At 39.5% G+C, this 15,161-nt stretch overlaps 1 protein-coding gene across 1 annotated transcript in view; it reads right to left on the bottom strand.

Annotated features, from left to right (window-relative positions):
* Nucleotides 1-15,161, bottom strand: part of flt3 (fms related receptor tyrosine kinase 3) — a 154,136-nt gene that overhangs the window by 63,904 nt on the left and 75,071 nt on the right. Inside the window, exons 4-8 of the mRNA XM_072577294.1 lie at nt 14,910-15,034; nt 12,759-12,852; nt 12,422-12,572; nt 9,311-9,417; nt 8,275-8,383 (exon numbers count right to left, since the gene is read on the bottom strand). Of these exons, the coding sequence (XP_072433395.1) occupies nt 8,275-8,383; nt 9,311-9,417; nt 12,422-12,572; nt 12,759-12,852; nt 14,910-15,034 (586 nt within the window). The remainder of the gene's footprint in view (nt 1-8,274; nt 8,384-9,310; nt 9,418-12,421; nt 12,573-12,758; nt 12,853-14,909; nt 15,035-15,161) is intronic.

Raw genomic sequence — 15,161 nt, 5'->3', positions numbered from 1 at the left:
TTGACAAATCTGTTAGAATTCTTTGAGGAGGAAATGAGGAAGGAGAGCCAGTGAACGTGACCTATTTGGATTTCCAAAAGGCCTCTGACAAGGAGTCGCATAGGAGCCTGCTAAATAATCAGACCCCTTGGTGTTAGAGGCAAGGTACTGGCATTGATAGAGGATTGGCTGACTGGCAGAAAGCAAAGAGTGGGGATAAGGGGATCTTTTTCAGTATGACAGCAGTGACTAATAGAGTTCCACAGGAGTCAATGTTGGAATCACTATTCAATGCTCTATGTTAACAATGTAGACAAAGGAACTGAAGGCCCTGTTGCTAACTTTGCAGATAATACAAATATAGGTGGAGGGAAATTTTGTGTTAAGGAGACAGGGAGGCTGCAGAAGGAAGTGCAGATGGAATACTATGTGGAAAAGTGTGAGGTTATGCACTTTGGTCAGAAGACTATTTTCGAAAATAAACTATTTTCTAAATGGTGTGAGCTAGTTAGGACTGAGATGAGGAGAAATGTCTTCACCAAGAGAATGGTGAAACTGTGGAATTTTCTGCCACCAAAAGTGGTTGAGGCTAGAACTCTGAATTTTTTTTAAGGTGGAGTTAGATATAATTCTTAGGTTTAAGGGGATCAACAGGTATAGGGAGAAAATGGGAACAGCATACTGAGTTGGTTGATCAGACATGATCCTATTGAATGACAGAGCAGGTTCAAATGGCTAAATGGCCTTCTCCTGTTCCTGTTTCCTATATTTTGATTTTTCCATCTACTGGATTCCCTTTATCTCTCTCCCCTCCTCATTATATTTTCAAAAAACGCTAATAAATTTGTCAAACATGATATCTCTTTCATCAAATCAAGCTGAAAAGAAAATGACTGGGTGCCGATGTCCCATTTACAGCTGAAGTATTTTGTGAGTGAAATTCATGGTGTTCAGTCCCCTTTAACTCAGAGCAACTTTGCTGACACAATCTTCCCACTTCACCAGACCAGTCACACAACAAGGCTATACAGCACCCTCTAGTGGAAGAATATGGCAGTGGTGATGGAAGTGCTTGGCTCTGTCAGGACTTTCTGTCATTCACATTAACAGTTCTTTATTTAAAGCCTAGCATCATGCCACTTCAGACCCTGCAAACCAGAAAGTACCCCTCACATTGTGCTGCTGGACCACTATGGTGCAGAAAGAAAAGCTTGCTCCTGCTTTGTGGACAGGGACTTTGAGTTGCTGGTGATCAAGGTGGATGAGCCATCATTTTCCAGTTGACAGCCAAAGGATGCCACAACACCAGACAATGACAGCCCAACCTAGATAACAAACTGAGATAGGGCTGTAGCCTGGGTCAAGTAGGATGCCCAGTAATGCAGGAGAAAGGTCAGTGATCTATTGTAATCCATAAGGGTAAATGCTGCCAGCTTCTCTCTAATACCTCACAAGGGCAGCACCCAATCCATCTCTGTGTCTACAAACATCCCACCAAGGATCACAGCCTACAACTCTCATTGTTGCATATATCATGTCCATTCAATCGCTCTCAGCCAACTCTTCCTGCATGTATGCTTGCTATTCACTCACTGGGGACATCATAGAGACCCGACAGTGTAGAAGCAGGCCACTCTGCCAGTGAGACCACATCGAATCTCCAAAGAGCATTGCAGCCAGACCCACCACCCTCCAACCCTGTAACTCTGCATTTCCCAAGGGTAAGGCACCTAGCCTACATACCCCTGGAGACTATTGTAGAATCTCCGTATAGAATCAGACTGCAGGGATACAGACCCTTTGGCCCAATCAGTCCATGCCAACCATAATCTCAAACTAAAGTAGTCTCACCTGCCTGCACTTGACTCATATCTCTCCAAACCTTTCTTATTCATGTACTTATCTAAATGTCTTTTCAACTGTGTAACTGTATCCAAATCTACCACTTCCTCTGGAAGTTCATTCCACACACAAACCACTCTCTGTGTAAAAATGTTGCTTGTCACGTCCTTTTTAAATCTTTCACCTCTCATTTGAAACATATGCCCCCTAGTCTTGAAATCTTCCACTTTATGAAAAAGACACCTGCTAATCACCTTGTCTATAACCTTCTTGGCATTAAAAATCTCTTTAAGGTCACCCCTGAACCTCCTACGCTCCAGTGATAAAAGTCTCAGCCTATCCAGCCTTTCTCTATAACTCAAACCTTCCATTCCCAGCAACATCTTGATAAATCTTTACTGAACCTTCTGCAGCTTTATAATATCCTTCCTATAACAGAGCAACCAGAATTGGACACAGTATTCCAGAGCTTCAGTAAGGCGTTCGACAAGGTTCCCCATGGGAGACTGGTTAGCAAGGTTAGATCTCATGGAATACAGGGAGAACTAGCCATTTGGATACACAACTGGCTCAAAGGTAGAAGACAGAGGGTAGTGAGGGAGGGTTGTTTTTCAGACTGGAGGCCTGTGACCAGTGGAGTGCCACAAGGATCGGTGCTGGGTCCTCTACCTTTTGTCATTTACATAAATGATTTGGATGCGAGCATATGAGATACAATTAGTAAGTTTGTGGATGACACCAAAATTGGAGGTGTAGAAGACAGCAAAGAGGGTTACCTCAGGTTACAACAGGATCTGGACCAGATGGGCCAATGGGCTAAGAAGTGGCAGATGGAGTTTAATTCAGATAAGTGCGAGGTGCTGCATTTTGGGAAAGCAAATCACAGCAGGACTTATACACTTAATGGTAAGGTCCTAGGGCGGGTTGCTGAACAAAGAGACCTTGGAGTGCAGGTTCATAGTTCCTTGAAAGTGGAGTCGCAGGTAGATAGGATAGTGAAGAAGTCATTTGGTATGCTTTCCTTTATTGGTCAGAGTTTTGAGTACAGGAGTTGGGAGGTCATGTTGCGGCTGTACAGGACATTGGTTCAGCCACTGTTGGAATATTGCGTGCAATTCTGGTCTCCTTCCTATCGGAAAGATGTTGTGAAACTTGAAAGGGTTCAGAAAAGATTTACAAGGATGTTGCCAGGGTTGGAGGATCTGAGCTACAGGGAGAGGCTGAACAGGCTGGGACTGTTTTCCCTGGAGCATCGGAGGCTGAGGGGTGACCTTATAGAGGTTTGCAAAATTATGAGGGGCATGGATAGGATAAATAGGCAATGTCTTTTCCATGGGGAATCCAGGGTGAGAGGGGAAAGATATAAAAGGAATCTACGGGGCAATTTATGAGTGGGAACAATTTTTCCCTTTCCACTCTGTCCAGACAGCTCATGATTTTTGAAAATTTGTATCGAACCTTCTCTTTTATCCATGGAAAACAGTCCCAATTTTTCCAAGCCTTTTTCAAATTAAAATGTCTCATCTCTGCAACCATTCACCTAAATCTCTTCTGTACCGTTTCCAATGCATTTCCATCCTTCCTATGGTGTGATGCCCAGTGAGGCTACTCAGATGAAATCTAAGCAGTGTCCTCTGTAAATTCATCATAACCTCCCTGTTTTTGAACTCTATGTGCCCATTTATGAAGCCTAGAATCATGTATGCTTATTATCATCTCACTCTATCTGTCCAACCACCATTTATTACTTATGTACATATATACTTGGGTTGCTCTGCTCCTGTATGCACTTTAGAATAGTAACCTTTTTTAAAAACAGTGTGTCTCTGTGTTCTCAGTACCAAAGTGCATCAACTCAAATTTCTCTGCATTGCTCTTCATCTCACACCTATCCTGCCATTCCACCAACATGCCGACATATTTCTGAAGTTCTTCACAGTTCACAATTCTCCCATGTTTTGTGTTAGCTAGAACACTGCAAATTGTCCCTGTACAATTTAGACCATTGTCCCTGCACAGATTAGATCATTGTCTCTGCACAGATTAGATCATTTATATATTTATATATCAAGAAAATTCCAGGTCCCAATACTGATTTCTGAGGAACTTTACTACAAGACCTTCTTCCAGGCTGAAAAATAACCATTCTTTATTGTACTATCCAACAGCCAATTTTTAATTCAGTTCATACTGTCCCTTTTTATTCCATGACATATAACTTAGCGCATAAATCTATTGCATAACATCATTTCAAATGTCTTTTGGAAGTCCATGTATACCACACCAACAGCCTTCTCCTCAACAACTCTCTGTTACCTCTTCAAAAAACTCCAGATGTGATTTCCCCTTAACAAATCTATGCTCACTCATCTAATTCAATTCACATTTTTCCACGTGACTATTATTTCTATTCTGAATAATTATTTCAAGATCGTTTCTGGATGTTACAAAGGAAAGTGGCAAGTCAAAGGACTGCGAATTTTTAAGAAACCAACAAAGGGCCACTATAAGTTTTATAAAACAATAAAAGAATAGAACAAACTAAACAGGAATATAAAAAGCAGATTATTTAAAGATGCTCAAATCAGAAGAGAGCAGCTAAAGTAAACTAACTTTGGTCCTTTAGTAGCAGATACAGGAGATATGGTTAAGGGAATTGGGGAAATGGCAAAGACATAGAACAAATATTTTGTGTTTGCCTTTATAGTAGCTCACACAAATTGCATATCAAAAGCAAAGGGCAATTGGTAGGCAATAAATAATGAAGAAATTAAGGTAATTAACGTTAGCTGAGATAAACTGAGAAATTGGTAGGATGAAAATCTAACATTCGTCAGAACCTGAAAGCTTACATTCTCAGATTCTAAAAGAAATAGTGATGCATTGGCTTTTCCTTTCCAAATTGTCCAGATTTTGGAACAGTAAAACAGAATCGGAAATTGGCAAAATATGACAGATTCTTGAGAAAGGAGGGGCAAGTGAAAATAGTGAGTTTCGAGTCAACAACCTGAAATGAGTCACTTGGAAAATACTGAAATCTATTGTATTAAAGAGGTCTTAACAATGCATAATTATCATACAATGGATGGAATTTTACCCTTTCTGATGTTGCGTCAGCAATGTTGAGGAAACGGAGAGAATGAAAAATATCAGCTTCTCTACATCAAGAAAATACCTTGCAATTTTCCCCTTAACTCTTAAATGGCATATTCAGAATCACACTATTAAAGTCATAGTATCAGGAGTGGCATGAGCAGCAAATACCTTATTTCCATATACTTGCACAGCTTTAATACTCCAATGTGCATTATTTATTTGCCATTTCTCATTCTACTCTCCTTCCCTGAGAAACTAGATGGTGCAAATTCCTGACATACAAGCCAGAGCAGTTAATGGTGGCTACAGCTCATCAAATGCTTGACCTGATCATCATCTAACTGTGTCTTCAGCACAGTGTACTGTGTGGTCTATGGACCCAATCCTTCAACCATGCAAGTTGATATGAGTAAGACACTAGAGTCACTACATTACCATGCCTCTTTTCAGAGCAACTCTCACACCACTTCTGATCTGCACATGATGCATGTTATGGCTCTTAACTTGCTTTCTTAACAGCAAATCATTTTGGAATTACTTGGAGGCCAGCTTCTGACTACTCAACATTACCTTCTTAGTGCACTGACTTACAAGTTGTCAGTTGCTCACATTGTTTTGTTAACTCATAGGGTCCTTAGTGCTCGGCTCAGCTGCAGGCCATCAGCCTCTGTGTTTTGCATTTCTTTTTGGCGCACAAGATCTGTGCTCAGGGCTGTCCTGTCAGGCTAGTTTGGGAGCTGGACCACAGTTCTGGGGGGCTTATCAGGGGGAAGTCTGTGGATTCCTAAGGAAGGTAGGCAATTGAGAATAGGTTCATTCGGCTGGGTTGCTGGGAGAATAGTGAAAGCAATGTGGAACAATTCTAGAAAGAAGAGTGAGATCTCAGACATTAGGACAGGACTGGGAAATCCAGGAGTTGCTCCATCAGATCATAGTCACTTTAGCCTTTATATTGGGAGGGTGTATGGCCATCGGTGCATGCAAATTTCAAAGATCATGGAGTCTCGGAGTTAAATGAAGATATTAATTGTAATATGAAGGGGCTGAATGAAAATGGGGGGAAGCTAAAAGTCATAGGACTACAGGGTCAGCAACACTAAAGGAAAAAGTGAAGGATGGGGGGAGAATCTTGTGTTATAGAACAGAAAGACCTAGGTGTTCAGGTTCATAATTCTTTGAAGTTTGTGTCACATGTAGACAGAATGGTTAAGGTAACATTTAAGAGAGATTTGGATGGGTATATGAATAGGAAGGGTTTGGAGGGATATGGGCTGGGTACTGGCAGGTGGGACTAGATTGGGTTGGGATAACTGGTCAGCATGGATGAGTTGGACCGAAAGGTCTGTTTCCATGCTGTACATCTCTATGACTATGACTCTATTATCTGGTAATTTCAGCTCACTGGCATTTTCTCTGGGCCTCCACCTTGGTCAACATTCCTCAAAACCTCAGGGCACACGTCACTGGCAGTGACCACCTGCACCCTCCTTCCGTAGAGTTGGCATCAGACTCACCACGTCATGTTTGGCACATCTTGGACTCACTCAGAATACAACTCACCATTTCAATGCTCCAGTTTGGAGTGCACTGACACTTCATATTACTCTGCTGGTGCCAGGATATTTTGCGCAAAGGAACAGACATATGTTTCGTATGTCAGAACAGGATGCATCTTTGGCATCTTAGCCTGCTTTCTTTGTGCTCACTTATTTTGCACCTATTTGGATGCTCACAGCATCTTGGTCTTGTCTTGTCAAGCCTTTTGTGCATTGTTGCTTCATTCAGGACTTACAGCCTCACAGCAGTTCTGTCTTACCTTGCGTTTTAGTGTAGATCAAAAGCCAAATATTTTGATTGCTTGCAATGAAGGTGGAAGACATGTTGTTGTATGGCGCTGTACTATATCAATAGTATTCTGAGACCATGTACCAGCAGCATATGTGCCAAATACACTAAACATCCTTCTCCCAAATGAACATATCTCAAAGGAGAAGGAGATCAATTCTTATTCAAGTCAAATGGGACTGTTATCAGGATGTGAAGAAAGTGCAGGAGGCCCATAATTTTTTGTCCTCGATTGAATATCCTTCAGATGAGTGAGGCACAGTGCTGCTAGTAAATGAGGATGTCCCAGTGTAACAGAACTGTCATCTGCTGGAACACTCCAGGTGGAAGGTGCTATAGACTATACACTATACGCAGGTACATGTGACAGTGGCGTACCATTATGTGTCTGACCTTATTAATAGAAAAGGATTACATCTGATCAATGTCCAACTTATCTGTGATTATTGCAACACATCTTAAAAACTGACATTAAATACCCTGGAAGCTTCCATGATTCCTAGGACCTTCATAGCTCACAGGTCCCTACTTCACTACCAGGGCCGGATGTCTTACAAGGATGACTGCTGCAAGACAAAGTCTACCCTCCACAGCCATAGCTGACAACTGCATTACACCACCCTTGACTGAGGACAAGCTTGCATTCAATGCAATATTAGCTTCCATTTTGATCATTGATGGTCATGTGATAGATTTGTTCAAGAAGCAACTCCAATGTTTGTGCAGTCTGGGATTCCTTGCAGTATGCTAAAAAATAAAAATCTGTGCTGTATAATCCTTGCATGCTGCTGGCAGGCAAAAAAGGGATTTGACAGAAACTGTGAAAGTAATAGCATTCTTCCGAGGAAGTAGTTGAGGACAATGACCAGGGGAACCATCACCGTCAGCATGATAGAATGCTGAAGTATCAGCTGAGACAAGCCAAACAGGATATCTGTTTCCAAGGGAATGGAATTGGGTGAAGTAATTACAATGAAAACAAATTTCTGAAGAAACTCTACAGGTCTGCCAGCATCTGCGGAGAGAATACAGTCAAGTGTCCAGTGACCTTCCTTTGTTCTGAAATGAATAGCAATTCCTGGTTTGCAATATTTGAACTAATGCATGGCTAAGTTTTAAATATAGTGCTGGGGACCCCAGAAGGTACTGGCAGTAGTGAGCAAGTCTGCTCCTGATGAGTATAAGATAGTGTGACGGCAGCATCGTGGAGATGCAGTGCATAATTAACCAGGTGAGCACTATAAAATTGTGCAAGAAATCTTACTACAGCTCAAAGATGGAAACAGTCCATGAAACTCCCCAATATTGAGACTTAGCCAAATTTTAGGAAAATTCAGTCCACATTTTCAACTTGTCCTGGTTCAGCCTCATAGTCATGTCCCTAGAAGTCTCTAAAAAGTGGACAGAGGCAAATCATGTACATTGTCTAATTTTTAAGCTGCTAAAGAAACCATGTCACAAGAGATCAAATGGTGATGCTAATAATTAAAATGCTGTATGTAGAAAGCATACCTTGTAGAACTGGAACTCCAAATAAGTGAAGAAGATGGGTAACTTTCTGCTGTGCATTCCAATATTTTTCCCTCTTTTTCCATTGTAATTTTTGGTTTCCTGGGTTTTGCTATCAAAAGGAATTACAAAATATTATTGGGAAAAAAAAAATTGTGTTAAACATGCGACACTTAACGGCTCACATTAATTAAGACGTTCGTAGTTAACTCTACCAATTGTTTTTAAGAATGTCTAGTTCACGCAAATTCAAAATCACTTTGATCTGACCAATTTAAAGGGTTTTTCATTTTTTTCCAACATTAATAGTACTTAATCTAGGATAGTTCTATTTTCCAGTTTTATGGAATCTAATTACATTTTAAAGTCGATGACACGCACGTTTGTTCTCTTTGATGTTGATAGAACCATACATGTCATCAGGATGTATCAAAGTTCATGACATCAGGTGGACAAATCTCACAGCAAAGTGCTGCAAACAGAAAACTGTATAAATTGTTTGTGGATTGTGTAGTGCAGTGGTAGTATCCCTGCCTCTAAGGCAGGAACTCTGGGTTCAAAACCAATCTGCCCCAGAAGTGCGTCATAGCATATCTGAACGGGTTGATTATAAGTATAACTAAATGATGTGTGAATCCGTTTTTGGTGATGTTTATTGAGGAATTGATTTTGACAAAGAAACCAAGAGAAAGCAGTGTTCTTGTTTCGGTACCTTTTACCTGAGCAACCAGATTAAATTTTGATTTAAAATCTCATCCAGAGACAACACTTCTGAGAATGCAGCATTCACTCAGTACTACACTGAAGCATCAGCTTAATTTATATAGTTAAGCTCTGAAATGGGATTCCAACTCACAATCTTGTTTTATGAATACATTAAAAAAATTATATTTTAAAAATTTGATAACATATTTCCTTCACAAATATACCCCCAAATCAATAAACAGTCTGAGGAGTGGAACACCATGGATATGGCTATGTGAATGAATAGACACTAGTAATTTCTCATGTGTAGAAAGCATTTTTTTTCATTACTTACCTCTTACAAAAATCGGAAAGTTAATTGTGTTTGTGCCTTCAGTAGTGAGGTGGTATATTCCTGCGTGCCTTTCAGTGACTCGAGAAACTATTAAAGTAATGATTTGACTGTAGAATAAAAGAGTAAAAATTGGACTATGTTATCAAGATTTAACAAGAAAATTCCACATGAGTAATGAAATTTACTAAAATACTACGCATTGCTGTATTATTATTCTTCAATGCATTTCCATCCTTCTCATTGAACAAAAGGAGAGTTCAGAAGTGAATGGCTTTGGATCAAAAAAATGATAAACACTGTCATTGTAGCTAGTTTACTTTTTATAATTCATTGAAGGGAAACAAAGAAACCATATGTCAAATGAAGTTGAAACTCCAAAAATGGCAAGATAAAAACAGTTTATTCATAATTTGGTAGTATAGAGCTTGTGTATTGCTGGAAAAAGATACATCTGGTGAAGCTTTTACTTTTTTTACATGTCAGGACAATTCACAAGAATTACCAAATTGAAGGGAAAACAACTCTTTTTTTTCAAATAATACGCAATTTATATTATTGAAAGCAAAGCTATTTTAAATTATTTAGATTACCATAAATTTGATTGTTACAAGTGAGTTAAGATCTATTAGCTAAAATATATTGTAACCTTTCCAAACTGCACAAGCTTGCACAAGTAAGCTCACCTACACCTTTACAAGAGTAATAAATACTGGGCCAGCCAGTAAAGCCTACATCACATATATGAGTACAAGAAAAGTTAAATCTACTCCGCTTTAGAGACCACTCTATATGCATATTTTAATCACGTTTTATTGATTTTGGAGTTATTAGAACATTTATGCTGAGTTTCTGTAAAAGTTTTGAATTGCTTGTCACCTAGCAGAATGAAAATGTGTATGCAAGATTTAGTCAGGATAATTTTTATTTTTGCGCTTCTGTCACACTACATTGTGTGAATGGAAAATGTATCTAAATATTGGGCGGTGAGGTTTCCATTTACACATGCTTTACCATTTATTGAAATTAATGAATGGAAAATTAGGAAGATTGCAGCATGTATGCTTTCTCCTCCTGCATAATATTGTGATTTGAATTAAGGGAATGGGCTACTTTGTACTAATAAAACAAAAGATCTTGCCCAATGAGATGGTGTAGTTATTATGAAAATCTTCTCAGTTGTGTTTTCACTGTGCAATCTTGTGTATTTTTAATTAACCAACTAGTGAATGTAATACATGTGCTCTTTCATGCTCTGTAAAATCCAGTATTTAAGGTCTGTTATTTATAATGAATCATGCTAGTTGTAATCTATCAAATGGCGGAATGACTAAATAGCTTGCTCTGGTTGCTATAAATCATACACCTGAATTTTATAGGCACGATGATTCCCACAACTAATCAGCCAAAAGATTGGTGAGAAACCCAACCAGGGGAAGAATAGCTGTCCCATTGTGATTTAGTTGCCTGTTAGCGATGTTTGCCCCTGTGTACTGGGGAGGTGGAAATGTTTGAGAGGCTGGTGGGAAGGAAAAAGAGGAAAATATGACTTGGGCACATGCCTCCAATGAACAAGACGACAAGCAAAGAAAGTGGCTCCCACCCACACTTGATTGCTACCAGTCCATGCAGCTAAAGCTGCCAGGTAGCCACATTGGAGTAGATAAGAAAGAGGCTGGAAGAACATGGCAAGCCAAACAGCGTAAGGAGATGGAGAAGTCGAGGTTTTGGGTAAACCCCTTCTTCAGAAATGGAGGTGGGGGTAGGTGGAGCTGCAGATAAAGAGAGGGGGAAAGGGTTATGGGTAGGGAGAGGGGCAGAATGGTGAGGTAGTGATAGGTGTACATAAGTCATGGGTATGACCTGGTTGGTCAATGGAAGGGGTGAATTCGGTTGGTAGCTGGAAGGAGGGGTCTGTCAGAGAATTGGAAGGGAGGAGGCAGGGCTGGAATGGGAATCCAGGGATGGGTGGGAAAATTATTTGAAATTGGAGAACTCAATGTAGGTTGCCCAAGTGGAAGATAAGGTGTTGCTCCTCCAATTTCCAGTCTGATTCACTGTGGCAATGGAGGAGGTCGAGGATGGACATGTCAGAGAGGGAGTGGGAAGGGGAATTGAAATGGACAGTGACCGGGAAGTCACGCAGGCCCTTACAGGCCCAGCTGAGATGCTTGGCAAAACATTCCATAAGATTACATTTGGTCTCACTGATATAGAGAAGACCACATTGAGAGCACCAGATGCAGTAATCTAAGTTGGAGGAGAGGCAGGTGAACTTCTGTTTCACCAAGAGGGACTGTTTCAGGCCCTAGATGCAAGTGAGGTGGTGTGCCAGCAGGTTTTGCATGTCTTACGGTTGCAGGGGAAGGTACCAGGGGTGGGGCTGGAGGGGCTGGCGGGGAGAGTAGCGTGAACCAAGGAGTAACAAAGGGAACGGTCCTTGCAGAAGGCAGAGAGGGGTGGGGTGGGGAAGATGTTCTTGGTGGTCGGGGTCTAATTTGAGTTGGGGTCTCCACCTACCTGTGGAAGCAGAATGAGACCCTTTAGTGACCATTAACATTAAGACTTCAATAGGCATTAATAGGTGAGGCAGACTACCCAGCTCCTCTAACACCCCTTTAAAATTTCATACAGGTATTGGAGCAGGGGGCAAGTGGTTTTATGGCAAAAAAAACTATGCATTACATTTTACAAGCTTCCATTATTCAAATTTGCTGGCAGGAAAGCATAAAATACACGGTATTTTACTTGTAGAACCACAATCTTTTGTCTAGCACAAAGTGTAACTTCAATTCATTTTGCATTACAAATCTGGACTACCACTTTTAATAGATCAGAGTGGTGCTGGAAAAGCACAACAGGTCAGGCAGCATCCAAGGAGCAGGAAAATCGACGTTTCGGGCAAAAGCCCTTCATCAGGAATAGAGCTCTATTCCTGATGAAGGGCTTTTACCCGAAACGTCGATTTTCCTGCTCCTTGGATGCTGCCTGACTTGCTGTGCTTTTCCAGCACCACTCTGATCTAAACTCCGGCTTCCAGCATCTGCAGTCCTCGCTTTTGCCTACCACTTTTAATATACAAAAGCATAATTTTAAAAAAAGCAAGAAAATTACCTGTGTAGGGTGCAAAAGTTCACATTACACGGAGTTGTGATGTTCTTAAAAGTCCAGTGGCAAGATATATTCCCAGAAACATTCATGATCACTTTCAGTGTTATAGAGTCCAAAACATTAACTTCAATTTTGCTGACATTAACCTGAAAATCTAAGTCACATTATACATCAACTACGTCGAAAAGAAAAAAAAAACACAGCACTAATCTAGAAATCTGATTTATTTTCATATTAAGCATAATTTGGGATTAAGATACATTTTTAAATTAATAAAAACATTAATTTGTCATTCTAATAATAAAAATGCAATATGGAACACAAGTAATTTAAGTCATACCACTGGCTTCGTACATCAATAATTGTCTTCTTGTTGAAGTGTTGGTGTTCAAGCAGAATTGATTTTGACTATGATTTTTATCGATGGGAACAATCTATAAAAGTAAGATCTGAAATTAAATGCCCCATATATTTTCTATATATTTTTAGAATGTTTTCATAGAAATAGAATGAATTTGAAACAATAAAGACAATTGGATATATGCTCGCTACATTCTACGAAAAGAAGCAAATTGAAAATTTCTCCTGTTCCTCCTTCTGTGCACTTTAAATGCATGTCCCTGGTTCTCCCCTTTCTGTCAATGTGTAATAATCTATCAGTAAGCACACAAACCAGTGCTGGCATTATTTTCTACATTTTTGGTAGTACTGCTTCTAAGTTCTAAAGTGAATAAAGCTAACTTTTCAAGTAATGCTGCGTAATTACTGTTCTCTTGCTAGAGATCAGCGTCATATCTCTACCGCGAATCTTTCACTGATAAATTTCACAGATATCCTTTTTTTTGTTCATCAAGAAACATCTACTTTTGCGCTTATGAGTATATGATCTCCCCAAACTCTCAGCCTGTTGAATTTAGTCCATTTAGAATGTTTCAAATATTGAACATTTCTTCCATTTTATTTCCGCAAATGTTAAATAATAGTGTTCTGCGCTGATACTCCTTACATGCATAACACTGCATTTACCAAAGCGATATGTAATTTATCATTGTTTGGCCCATTCTTCAGGCATTCCTATAACTTTAGTGTCATTTTTAATTTAGTTAGTAGCACTGGATTATAACGTTTTAGGTTCAAGTCCCACTCCAGGATCCAATCCCAAACTTCAAGGTTGATTATCCAAAGCAGTTGAGGGAGTGCAGTACAGTCAAATGTATTGTTTTTTAACTGATGATTTGCCTTCACTCTAAAGTGAATGTAATAAATATTATGGAACAATTTCATAAATAGCAGGAGAATTATTCCTGGTGTCTTGTTCAATTTTATCCCTGTTTAAAATCATAAAACAATGATCTTTTCATTGTCACAAAACATTTTGTGTGAACTTGTGCTGTGCAAATTGGCTGTCACATTTCCTACATTATATCAATAACGGTTCTAAAAAAACACTTAATTAGCTCTAACATGCTTTTAGACATCCAAATGCAAATCTTTCTTTTGCTGTTCTAACCGGTTTTTTTTACTGTTTTAACTTTCATCCAAATTTTAGCAGCATCTGTGAACCTGCTGGCCATACCCCCAGTCTTTTTCTCCAAGATACAGATAAGCACACTGAGCAGTGGGACACCATTACTAATTTGATATTGATCATAACCTTTGACTACAAATTTAACTGTGGGATTGTAGCCAATTTCTAACTCAGTATATCATCTGAAATGTAAGTGTTGTGTTGACTTAAAACTGTTGGATTCTGTTAGGATTGCCTTTGCCAATGAATTGAGCTTCAGAAAGTAATTGAAACTTTGTTAAATAGTAATCTAATTACTCTAATTACCACCTTTATAAGGTCATAGAATCATAGAGCTGTGCAACATGAAAACAGACCCTTTGGTCCAACTCATCCATGCCAACCAGACATTATTAATTAATCTAGTCCCACTTGCCAGTATTTGGCCCATATTCCTCTGAACCTTTTTTATATATTTTACTTTTCAAAAAATTCCTTCTGCATTAACAATGATGCACAACTCCACCCCCAACCCCTACCACCTTCCCAGGACCTGTTGAGTAAGGATCCATTCAGTTGCTTAAAAAGATTGATTTATATCTTTTGATCTTGGCCACAATCCTGATCTGAAGTAGGTGGATCCCTTTGGCAAATGAATGCACCTGTTGCCAAATATAGCCCCGTGATCTGGCTGGAGAGTCAAAAACTAATGCAAGTTTGCATTTTGATATATATTCACTGACCCACAATAGAGAGTTCATACTTTGAACACCCAATTGGGGTTTGCTATGATGCTGCAACTATTTAACTACTGACTGACAGTCACATTTTACGAATAAAAAAATGGCCACTTTAGGGAGTGGCACAGCAATAGATGCTATAGAATGAAACAGCAACTTCAGGAACACCAAGAGAAAGTAGTCTTTTTTTGCAATAGAAGAAGAAAAGTAAATTAATATGCAGACAGAATGAACAATAAACTACCTTGTTTGTTGTGTGTAATGATTCCAGATGATCCATATTGGTACGATAGATCAAAATGTACTTGGGTTGAGAAAATCCTTTGTTGACTTCTTTTTCAGAAACCCCAGGGAGTGCTGCATTTGTGACTGTTGAGAGTAAAGTAGATCTTAATTAAGCTCCTCGTACACGTGTTAAATGGAATGTTCTGATGATCATGATTGAACAGAAGTAATGGCTATATTTTTAAACTCAGGACTTGAATGTCCGTTCCTG

Source organism: Chiloscyllium punctatum, chromosome 9 (genome assembly GCF_047496795.1).
Source record: "Chiloscyllium punctatum isolate Juve2018m chromosome 9, sChiPun1.3, whole genome shotgun sequence".
In the NCBI taxonomy this organism is placed as follows: Eukaryota; Metazoa; Chordata; class Chondrichthyes; order Orectolobiformes; family Hemiscylliidae; genus Chiloscyllium; species Chiloscyllium punctatum.
The sequence above is the reverse complement of the archived record's forward strand: the minus strand, read 5'-3'. Positions and strand labels throughout refer to the sequence as shown.